The sequence below is a fragment of the Nestor notabilis genome, unplaced genomic scaffold (genome assembly GCF_000696875.1).
Source record: "Nestor notabilis isolate BGI_N333 unplaced genomic scaffold, ASM69687v1 scaffold32021, whole genome shotgun sequence".
NCBI lineage: Eukaryota > Metazoa > Chordata > Aves > Psittaciformes > Psittacidae > Nestor > Nestor notabilis.
Window position 1 is genome coordinate 58,820 of NW_009914898.1, and position 12,259 is coordinate 71,078.

The 12,259-nt window shown below is 36.8% G+C and overlaps 1 protein-coding gene across 1 annotated transcript in view; it reads left to right on the forward strand.

Moving 5' to 3' along the window:
• LOC104412983 (tyrosine-protein phosphatase non-receptor type 3-like) overlaps positions 1–11,550 on the forward strand; it is a gene marked incomplete at its 3' end in the record, with an annotated part of 40,697 nt that extends 29,147 nt beyond the window's left edge. The window contains exons 10-15 of the mRNA XM_010023854.1: positions 1,605–1,668; positions 6,862–7,034; positions 9,320–9,454; positions 10,937–11,113; positions 11,317–11,349; positions 11,422–11,550. Of these exons, the coding sequence (XP_010022156.1) occupies positions 1,605–1,668; positions 6,862–7,034; positions 9,320–9,454; positions 10,937–11,113; positions 11,317–11,349; positions 11,422–11,550 (711 nt within the window). The remainder of the gene's footprint in view (positions 1–1,604; positions 1,669–6,861; positions 7,035–9,319; positions 9,455–10,936; positions 11,114–11,316; positions 11,350–11,421) is intronic.
• Positions 11,551–12,259: the final 709 nt, after the last annotated feature.

Sequence of the window (12,259 nt, forward strand, 5' to 3'; positions counted from 1 at the left end):
TGCAGCACTAGTGCATGACAATACAGCTATGCCATATGGTAGTAGTCAAAGGGGACCAAAAGTTTTCAAGAACAGAGGCAGTGAGAGAGTACTGCCTTGGCAAAAAGCAAATTTTCAATCAAAGCAACCTACATAAAGAGCTGACTGATCAGTCAGAGGCAATGCAAGTCAAGACAGGTTTAAAAAATAACTCTGGGATTAATGTAGTATTCTATATGCTCTGAAAAGTTATTCTTGGGATTGCTTGACTGCTTTGTGATAATTTCCAAGTTTGTTTTGCAAGCAAAATATTTATGGCAAAAAACATACAAGCACTTTCTACATAGGCAGTGATTGAGGTTATTTGTTAAATGCTATTCAATGTGTGCATTTTCTTTGCTTTGAAAACTTCAGAGAAAATGCTTGAGGAACAGTGGGTAGTGGGAAATGAATGCTATGACACAGTCCCACTTGCTGAGAGCAATGCAGAAATTGGTAAGAACCAAGATGACCTTCAACATAGAATCATAGAATAGTTAAGGCTGGAAAGGACCTTAAGATCATCTAGTTCCAACCCACATGGTTCATACCTGATGAGAACTAAGATGCTGTGAAATGTTATCAGTTGACAGGAATATTCTGAAACTTCTAGCAGCAATTCAAAAATCTTTTCATGGTGGTTTTTTTCAGGCAGATATAACTTGATCAGACCTTAAATAACTTTCCCAAGGCATCTGTATGATGCCAGCTGATCACAGATTTTATTTTATATTTTTTTTTCAAAATGTGTAGATTTACAGTTACTGAAGTATTGCAGAGAAAATTTAGGTATTTTAAGCAAATCTTGTTTTGCTGTGGGAAGGTGCGTGGGTTCCTAGCAGTTTCTTTAATTTAGCAAAACTGATAAGCATTTAACTAAATTGAAAATTGCTTGAGCACCAATTCCAATTGTAATCCTTACCTTAGAAATTCTTTATTCGTGTTTTATGTATATATCTAGGAGGTGTTCAGTTCTGTGTAAAATTGTCACATATGTTATGTAGCAATGTTAACAAATGAAGTGAAAAATGTATTAACATTGATTCTTAAAGTTTTCATCCTACAATTATGACTTTAGCTACAGTGTGCATTTAGTTATTACTACAAGTGCATGATATTTTTCACATTATGAAGCCAATTCTATGAAGTCTCTGGGAAACATCAGATGTTGTATGACCAACCTTGTCATGTCATTAGGTTCTTAAATTTTGTTCCTTCAGTCACAGTTGTCATATGATTCTTAAGTTATAGAAACTTGACATGCTTAACATTTGTGCAGCTTGGTAAAGGATGTCATCAAGTTTTTGATGCAAGAATAGATTTGGTGGGAGAGAATTGCTAGTGAACTATTTAAGGAGTAAATGAGGAAGAATCTTAATTTTAAAAAGGCTTTTCCTTCTTAGCTAGAACTTTTCCTTTGAGTTTCTTGACACCTATTTGCTAATCAACACAGGAGATGACTGCCTATTATTCATTGAATATTTAATAGGTATCATCTTTTATGTTTGCTGTATGCAGGATTATTTTTCATTGTTTTATCCCTCTTACCATTGTTTAATATTTCACGGTCTGTTTCTTTCTTTTAGGGTAAATATATTAAAAATTTCCTTTAAAAGGAAAAAGTTTTTTATACAACAACGGCAAAAACATGTAAGTAGTCCATTTTCTTTTGCTCAAGTGGTCATGTTAATTTTTTTTCCCCTTCAATGTGAAGACAATAAAATGCTGATCAGAAAGCTTTGTTGTGGTAACCTTCCTTTGAGATTCTGTTTTGTTACCTTGTCCTTGCTATTCTGGTGCTTTTATTGTCGCTCTGTTTCCCTTTTTGTGTGTCCTTTCCAATACTGAATCCTTCCACGTTCAGTCTGTTGGGCTGTATCTTTCCCATGCAGGTTTCTTCTCCCTTGAGGACTTGGGGGAAATGTAGATCTTCATCCTTTCTCCAGCATTTAGTAACCTGGCATGCTTCCCTTTTCTTATCAGTATTTGCTGCGCTTTTCTTTGATGCTTTCCCTGCCCTGTAGAGTTCCTTACTGCAGTGAATCTACTAAACAGCTTAGGAGGACTTTGTGAGGTCCCTTCTGACTTTGAGAAATGGAGAGCTCTGCAGCCGAAAGACATAAGGTTAGAAATGGGGATAGTGCTCCTCCTTCTGTATGTAACATGGAGGGCTTTAGAAGTTGGCAAAATACATGAAGATAATGCAGAACAGGTGTAATATTAGTCTATTTAATGGGGGGGGGGGGGGGGGGGGGGGATCTTGATTACAGTTCTGTGATGCCACAATATGAACAGACATATTTAGGTAGCTTTTTACAAAGAGAAAAGAATGTTTAATGCTCTGATCACGCAGAAATTAGTGACCAGCAGATATACAAATATTTTCATTCAATTGAGGGTAGAACTTGAATAAATAGTAAAAGGTAAATGTTAAAAGAAACATAAACTTTATGAAGGCTTTTTCTAGTAGTAAATGAGCTCTTTAAACTGACGAGAGTTGTGTTTCAAGGAGACTTCTTGACCCACATTGATCAGAAGGTTTGCTGAACACAGATTGCTATAGAGGCTTTTTTCCAATCCAAAAGGAGAATGTTTTTATCCCCACTCGCCCCTGCCCAAGTTTTGTGGGAATCGTCCAGATTTGAGGAGTGTACATGTATGCACTCATGCTTACTTTTCAGGGCTCATGTGTGAATAAAGTTAGTATCTAGAGATACTGTTACTGTACGAATGCTTACACACACAGTGTGCACAAATGACACTGTTTTCTCTTTTGAGAGAGTCTGTCCTAACCCACCCTAGAGGGGTCTTAAGTTTTTTGGAAGCTGTATGCTTTTAAATATACTGTTTATAGGCCAACTTATCTCAGTCTGTTCATATGAATTTCACTGTATGAAGAAGCGAGTGGTTGGCAAACCATTCTATTAGCTTGTGAGTGTACTTGTATTTGAATTACACGCAGTGTAATTATATTACACTTGTGAGTATTACCCTCTAGATTTGAGGATTAAAAATTCACTGATAATTAGTCATTTTAAATTCTAAATATCTTCAAGTATACAAATATGGGCAAGCTTATGGACTGTAATTTCCAAATGTGTCTGTGAGAATAAATGTAGGAACAGAACTCTCTCTGAGAGGATTAGTAACAACGAATAGTAAAATGAATGTATTTAAAGGTTTTGGTGGTTTTTTGGAATATGGAAGAATTCAGTGGCAATATATAACAGTCTCTGGACTTAAAATCATATAAAATGTGTGTTCATTGCATAAAAATTTGACTGCTGTCAAAGATGGAATTTCTCTTTCTGGAGACCTTTGAAGAGGACAGCATTCTTAAAGTTTGCTCAATTAAGTGTTTGATAAATGATGACAGTTCAAAGCCGTCAAGTTGTTTTAACTAATCCCCTTTTAAGTGATCGTAGCTCTTTATTTCATAACCCACTGAGATTACAGTAATGCACACTGTATCATGCTTAAAGATCTACAGAACTGTAGGAAAAATAGGGCCAGCAACATGACCTTTTTACTCTTTCTCAGTAGATAAGAAAAAGCCGACCAGGTGTGCTGTTAAATCTTTAGATATATCCATCCTTGACAATTAGCCTCCTTTGCTTGAAATTTAGGGCAGCAAGCCTGCAGTACTTCAGTGGTATTGCTGGGAAAAGCTTACTGTTGCAGTGCAGTAGGAGTGAGGGGGCAGCTGGATTACTGAAAGTTTTCTCCAGTATGGTGGGTCACTTGGGATTTGTGAGAGCAGATGACTGAGGTGGTGTCAGTCTTTGGGTTGATCATATTTTTATGTGGAAGTACAGGAAGAAATAGGTAAATAAAGGTGAAAATAAGGAAGATGGAAGAATGTGGGGAAAGCAGTGCAGATACTGCATATGGTGAAAACGCTCTAGCATTTCAGTTTTGTATGTCATGTAGATTTCATTACAGAATCTACAGAAAGTTCTCAGAGGCTATGAATCTGCAGTCATCTGAGATGTGCCATGTTTATTCTCATTATTTCTCTCACTGCTTTTTTCTTAGGGCCCTGTTCCGAAGAGCCAACTTACCTTCTCTCACTTTCTTCCTGCTACACACCTTCTCTTTTGCCCTCTCACTGCTTCAGTCTGTTGATCAGCTACTTGATAGGAGTACACAATATTTCTGTATCTACTGAAGAGCTATGTAAGGACTGGGGAGCAGGACTGATGAATCAGTGAATGTCTGATGCTATAAAAGCTCATGATATGTGGACTTAATGAAGGGTGCAAGATTTAAAGTAGGAATAGGAACTATGCTGGTTTACAGGCAACATTTTAAAGCTTCCAGAAATGAAACTTTATTTCAAATGTGCTTATCTAATGCTTAAAACCAACTTCATTTTCTGCATATTAAAATATATTTTTACTTGCTATGCTGTAGATATATTCAAATTCTCTGTGAATGGAATAGGCATACATCTTCCCTGATGCTGAAATAGCAAGACACTCACTTTAGCTATTGAGATTTGTTCCTTTTACCTTAGTGGCCACAAATTTCTCTAATCTTCATTTCTTAATAAGTATTAAAATTCTTCTGGAACTTGTAGGATGGGCAATTAGATCCTTGGATCCTGCTAGAACTGTCTTCACGTTTAAAACTGTGCATAGATGTAATAGCACAACTTGCAAGGTGATCTGTTATTGATGGTTATGTTAACAAAATGTTTTGTTAATATAAAAATTGACTACATCTTCTTAAAACTCCTGAAAGTATTTTTCCTAATTTAAGTCCGTATTTAAACTTTTAGCCCATTTAGAAGCTGCTAAGAAAGTTCTGTGACAACAGCTGGGAAGAACGCACTTACGATGTAGAGAGCAAGATTAATTAGTATTTTCAAACCTAAATTTAAACCCAAGATATTAGGTGTACTTAATTCCTATGGCTTTACATTATGGTTTTTCAGTACAATTGATGTGTTTGGATAAACTTATTTTTGTGGCAATTGAAAGGCCAGTGCTCCAGGCCAACAAAAATACCTATACAATTCCTTTTATTTGTCTTCTGAAGTAGTAAAACACTTAAAGTAGTATTTAACCAGCAGAGAATGTGTCAGAAATGCCACTTGTCATTAAATCTTTAAGTGATATATCCTTCTTGTACTGCAACAACACAAGTTGGCACAACTTGTTTAAATTTCGTTATGCTTGCACATTTTATTTTATATGAACTAATTAGAAGCAACTGTGGCAACCTTACAAAGATATGAATTGATTCCAGTATGCGGGAGGCTCAAATAAAAATCCTCACTTATTAAAAAAAACAGGGAAAACATTCCTGAAAGTTTGCATCAGGTAAATGTTTTGCAGTGCCTATGTACAATCAAGAGGCAAATCCTTTTAATCTTAAGATTCTCACTGGTTCTCTAAAATAGTAACTTCAGTCATAGATTCTCTGAACTAGTCTTAAAGTGACTTGCAGAATGTGGCATTGTTTTCTGATACAGGGCATTTATAAAATATTGCCTAGAAATAAAAAGAATACAGGAAAACCAGATTGAGTATTCCAGCAAAAATGGTCTGTAGTTACTTCCCAGCAGTATTGTTGCTGTGAAAACAACCAAAAGGACAAGAGCAACTGGAAATCAAGATGTTACCCAGATGGGGCCTCTGTTTCTTGCTGGACTGGATGAGAAGGCTTTATTAGATCTTTGAGTCCTTTAATAAAAAGTCTTTGTAGCCTAATTCCTGACTTTCTCCAAAGCATGAGCTAGAAAGAGCTTTACTGTGTTGGTTGCCTGCCTAATTATATGCCAAGGTGTCAAAATTCAGTCATAATTCAGAACAGCTGGAAAAAGATGAGCAATGAAATTGAAAACATGCACTTTTTTCCTTTTTTTTTTTTTTTTTTTTTTTTTTCCACCAAAGTGCTGAGCTGTTTCAGCAATTAATTCAGGTCTCATGTTATCTTCCTCTTTGCTTTACTCATGTTATCTCCTCTTTGCTTTAGTCTTCATTCCACTTTCTTTGCATCAATAACTATATTAACTAACCAAAGCTTATCTTGTGCAAAACTCTCTTGGCATCTGAAATAGCTCCACAAGTGCTATGGTAGGTGAGGGCATGAACATGGGTGAAGTATGATACAACAATGTTTCACTGGCAGTTTGGCACTGAAGTTACAAATAAGAATTTGCACCAAGACACACAACCTTTGTATTCTGCTTTCTTTCAATCTCCTCATTGTAGCTTCATGTTATCATCCAGAAAATAGGATTTGATTTGAACAGCAGAAGCAGCTCTGGTCCCATCATAGCTGCTTTCTCTCCCCCAAGATGAATTACTGTTAACACCTCTAGTATCTTCCAGAAGACTATCAAGCAGGTGTTCTTTGCATACTGTGGCTCTTGAAAGAATATTGCTGAAGTCTTATGTGAAGAGTTTGAAGTCAAAGATTGAGATTTTTTTTCCTTTCTACACTGCACCCTTAATTGAATGTTTAAAAGAGGGAGTTTTTGTCATAGGGGGCCACAATATGACTGGAAATCTGAAACTCTATTTAGGTGCTTAATATTACACTTGTATATACAAAATCTTTACCGTTCTAGACTTAAATATTTCCATAACATTGTAAGGATTAGAAATTGAAAAACTAAATAGTTTTTCAATATTGCTTAAATTTATTTAAATTCATATAATCACAGGGCTATTTTGATTATCTTCAGCTCAAAATCTACTATATGCAAAATTTTTGTTTTTCTAAGTATGTTTTTCCCATTTAAGCTAAAAGTAATTTTATTGCTATTTTATGATCTCATTCTACTGTGCTTGATCTGCTTGTATACATTAAACATGGCATTTCTTACTCTTACAGAATGAATCCAGAGAGCATATTGTTGCCTTCAACATGTTAAATTACAGAGCATGCAAAAATCTATGGAAATCTTGTGTAGAGTATCACACGTTTTTTCAGGCAAAGAAGACGCTACCTCATGAAAGAAAGATACTGTCACATTATTGGACCCTGGGTTCTAGAAATCCAGCAAAGTAAGTATTGTGTGAAAGCATATATTGCTTTGTAATGTGAAAAAGAGGACTTTTATCAGTGATAGCTCAAGTTGGAGTGACAGATTTCGGTTCTGCCTGTAGCTGGGTCCCAGTCTGTATGCGAACTATGTCTTCTTTTCATCCACATTCTGTCAGCATTGAAGGAGGTTACGTTCAGGTTTCACCACCTTAAGTATCACAATATTTTTATCAGGAATTTGTAGCTCTCTTGTACTACATTCTTTTACACTCATGTGAGGCGCATAACCTAGCTTTTATTGTGTCGAACAGTTGAACTCTTGGACATGTTAGTACAATTTCATATTTGCACATCTCTGTACCCTTCTAGGTTCTATTAGCTTAAGGTAGTAGTGGCATTCTATTTAAATTAGGCTGCTGAGTTGCATAAATTGCCTGTAAGCCTTATTTTAAGGGCAGACTGAATTGTACGTCTGAGATTCTGAAATGTAAGTTCATTCAGCATTTCTGGACTGAACGCTGAATAACCTCTTCTATATGCATTCTCATTCCTTGCTGAAAAGATAAAAAATGTACCTATTTTTTTTCTACAAAGGATAATCTTGATAATAGGTGGGGACAAAGAACTGTCACCTCAAGATACTACAGCCCATTCCATAAAGGCAGTTTTTCAGTATGTTTGCTGTGAAATATGCCTGTATTTTACCTCTGAAGAGCAGCTACTTGGAGTTCAGGAGATTGTTTATGTTCTGTACCTTAACTGAAATATCTAAAGAATATATTGTTAAAGTGATTCTATGGACAAAGTTAGGGGTTTGGGTTAGGGGTTGGAACTCTAGTTTCCATCACACAAATTACATTGCACTTTAAAAGTCACCTGCGTTGAAAAGGCATGTAAAAAAGACAAGCTTATTAATGCAAAATATGTGGAATTCTTCAAGATGCATTTTTTTAATAAATCTGCCTTTTCTACTCTCCCTTTCTGCTCCACCCATAAAAGGCGTCTTTAAAAGAGCTCTGTTTTTGTAGAAGACCAGAGTAGTTTGGTGGCTTATCACTGGCATACAGAAGACTTACAGAAATAAAATAGGTAATACAGGCAAAAGCTTCTCCTGAGTTCATGGACTGTGTGTTAACTAAGCTTGAAAACACACATGGGTAACTGATTTTGATATGTCGACACTTCATATTAAGTCTTCCCTCTTAATTTTTTAAACTGGGAGAAGCTTTAAAAAAAAAGCTTTAAAAAGAAGATGGAGTTAATTTGCTTTAAAAACATGAACAAGATATGTAAAATACTTCAAAATTTTATCTTTTACTTGTATACATGAAAAGCAGCACAACGCAAGGCATACTTAAGGTTTGACATTTGCATAAATGGTATTCACAGCATAAACTTTTTTTTTTAATGCTATGTAATCTTGAGACATTTCAACTCCATAGTGAAGTCCTCGCATACTGTGCTATCCCTGCTGCCCATTATATACAGCACAGGACTTAGTAAGCCAAAGGTGAACTTGAGGATGGGGAGCTTATTTCTCTTCTTGTCCAGTGGAAGGCTGTGTAAAAAGATGTGTAAAAGTTAGTTTATATCAATTTCGATATAGTTTAACATTTTTTTTTATGCTGTATAATTCCACTAGTAAGATACTTGTATTGCTTTCCTAGGTGAGGCTCTGGTTCTGATGCAACCCTTACCTTGTCAGGCTTTTGTCACAAGAAGTAGTCCAGACTTGGAGATCTCCTTTTCATGTCATATCTTTCTCTAATGTTTTATTGCTGTGAGGAACACATCACTCAAATTTGGCTTCCTTCTGGAAACAGTGTGGTCTGGTGTAGCTCTTACTTGGTGATACAGCAGGTAGACAGTTAAAGTAGTCCTGTGTTCAGTGAATTAGTAAATTGTTACCCCGTTATGAGTTATAACAGTAACATATAGAATCTTTTGCCTGTACTTGAACCGTGTTTTCTTAAGCACTCAGTTCAGTGCCAATAGGACATACCGTATTTCCTGTTTTCCCCTCCATCTTCTTAAGTACAATTGGCTTAAAAATAACTGTCAGAAAAAGTTATTTTTACACAGGCTCGTGATTAGTATTGTAGCAGGGATCAACAAATAGTTTTATTGCCACAAGTGAAGGTCAGCAAATGGCTCTGTGAGAATGCAAACACATAAATGAGGAGGGGTAAGCACAGGGGACTCTTTAAAACACGTTAATTATAAAATTGACTTTCATAAGCACATTTTATTTAATTTAATTTTTCTATGCAAAATAATTAATGCACAGTTTTTTATTTCTTTTCAGGTCTGTAAACAGCCAGTACTGCAGAAAAGTGATAGGTGGGATGGTTTGGAACCCATCTATGAGACGATCTTTATCTGTTGAGCATCTGGAGACCAAAAGCCTTCCTTCTCGATCACCTCCTGTTACCCCTAATTGGTAAATCCAGTTTCAGTTTTTCCCACACTTTCCAGCCTCCTACCTTTTCTTATTGTATGTACTCCAGCAGAATAATTATGTTGTGTGTACATATATATTCAAACATTGTTATTCTGAGAATACATATGATGACAGGAGAAGAGTGGGTGTCTCTTATCTCAACTTTAGCAAGGCTTTTCATAATATCTGCCAAAATATTATAACCAAGTTAAGACCCTGTGTTCTACAAGGGTGGACAACAAGATGGTTTAAAAAAAAATCTAAAAAACAAAGTATGACTGGACTTGGAGGGGAGTTGTTTTAATAGGTCATACTCTACCTGGAGGCCAATAACAAGTGGAATACTGCAGGGGTCTTTCCTGGGACCTGTCCTGCGTAAAATCTCTGTGACCTGGAGGAGGAAATGGAGTGCTTGCTCATCAAGTTTGCAGACACCAACCTGGAGGGAAGAGTCAATATGCCTGGGGGCAGGGCTGCTATCCAAAGGGACCTTGGTAGTCTGGAGAAATGGTCCAGTAGGAACTGCATGAAATTCAGTGAAGGCAAAAGCAAAGTCCTGGGAAGGAAGAACCCAGTGCAACAGTATTGTCTGCAATGCAACTCTCTGGAAAAGGACCTGGTAACCTTCCAGCTGTGCAAGAGCTATCATCTTGTGTGCCCACAGCAACCTGGTGGTATTAACAGAAGCATAGATGGTAGATTAAGGGAAGAAGTTATCCCCCTTTTGCTCAGCATTCATTAGACCTTATTAGAATGCTGCAGCCACTTTTATGTCCACTAGTACAAGAAAGACACTGACAAACTGGAGCAAACTCACCAAAGGCCACCAGCCACCAAGGTAGCCAGGAGGCTGGAGCACTTACCCTATGAGAAGAGGCTGAGATAACTGCAACTCAGAGAAGCACAGGTTTTCCAGATAACAGCCTGGCAACACTTAGGAGGAGGCTAGCTGGAGGATGAGGCTAGGTTGTTCAGTGTTGCATGGTGGGAGGATGAGGCAACAGGTATGTGTTGAAATGAGAGACTCTGGACATAACGCAAAGCTACTTCACCACAAGAGAAGTTGAGTGGCGGTTGCTCAGGGAAGCTGTGTGGTCTCCATCCTTCCAAGTTTGAAATCTGACTGGATAAAGCCTTAAGCAGCCTGCTCTGACCTCAGTTGATCCTGCTTTGAGCACAAAGTTGGACTAGAAGACCTCCATAGGTCCCTTTGAACCTGAATTATCCTACAATTAGAACTAACACTACAAGTAGCATTTTTGGGAGGGCGAAACTAATCAGTTCAGTGTACTGAACCTAGCAGTGTATGATTGTCTAGTGTACAATAATTCATGTTTAAAAATTGATTATTTAAAGCGAGACCTATAGGTCTGTCATGAAGATTTCAGGACGTAGATTTCAATAGGATAGAAATTTAACTTTGATGAAGTTTTTGGAATTACTCTGATCTTCCAACTTGTGTTTGTGTTCCTTATTTTTAAGGCGGAGTCCTAGACTACGTCATGAAATTCGTAAAGCACGACACTCATCTGTAGATAACCTTACAAACGAGATTAGTTATATTACTGAAACAGAGGATGTTTTTTATACGTATAAGGGCTCTCCAACATCAAAGGACAGTGATTCGGAGTTCTCTCAAAACCGTAGTCCACAGAGGAGGTAAGAACACCTGCAAATAATTCATTGCCTATTTTTACATCTTATAAAAACACCAAACAAACCCCCAAACGGCTTTAGTATAAACCAGCCACCATTGGTTATAGTATTAAAATGAGTTCAAACTATTTTGTGTTTGCATAAACTTTATTCTGACAAATTGCTAAACTGCAAATGCCGTGATACAAAATTACAAGTTAAAAACAAACCAATTTTTCATCCCTAAACAATTCTCAGTAGTTGAGTTCTCAGTAAAATTAGAGAAGCTGAGGCATGCCTGTGCATATCTGTAATATTCTGTTTTCTAGTAGCTTCTGCAACTCTTCCCGAACTGTTACAACCTCTTACTTTTTTGGGGGGGAAGGGGGAAAGACTTTCCAAACTCTTAAAGAGTTCGCTCAGGTTGCACATCATCAGGTCAGCATTGTCACTTGGAAGAGGTACTGCATTGGAGTAAAGACAAGAACCATAATAATGCTAGCAGTCACCCATCTTTTTCTCTCTTGGAGGAACTGTAGATTGCTAGTCTAATGGCAGTGTCTGCTTTTTGCCTTGAAGCATTTTTGCTGTATTCCTCAAGGACCAAGTTTGTTCTCCCCTGCAGCACTCTGACCACTGCTAGGTTTGCTTCTAGGGCTTGAAGCACCGATCTGTGCACTGATTAGTTGTTTGCTCATATATAACATCTCACGCTTATTTTACAGAGGTGTTTCTTAATGAGCAAGTTCAGATTAACACAATATTAATACAGAAATAATGTAGAAAGTCATTGATTTTTCAGTCTCAAAAAACCCAAACCAAAACAAACCAGTCACTTTAAAACTTCCAGTTGGGAGAATATTATGTGTTAAAATGTGGGTTTATGTATAATATTACAAAAGGAATATGGTCTTTGGTGATCCTTAGTAACTTTAAGGCAAGATGTATTTTAAGAAGTGATTTATTAATGGAAGCTGATAGGACTCGCCTATCTCTGATAGTGTGCAGCTACAAACTGTAGCTTTAAACACTGCATTTAAACTTCAAATTTTAATGCAAGAATATTGTTCTACATTACAGCAGAGAGGTTTCTAGAAAAGAAGGGAAAAATGATCACATTGTATGCATATTTGTAGTTTGTCACTGTAGTGTTTTAAATTATTTCTCTAT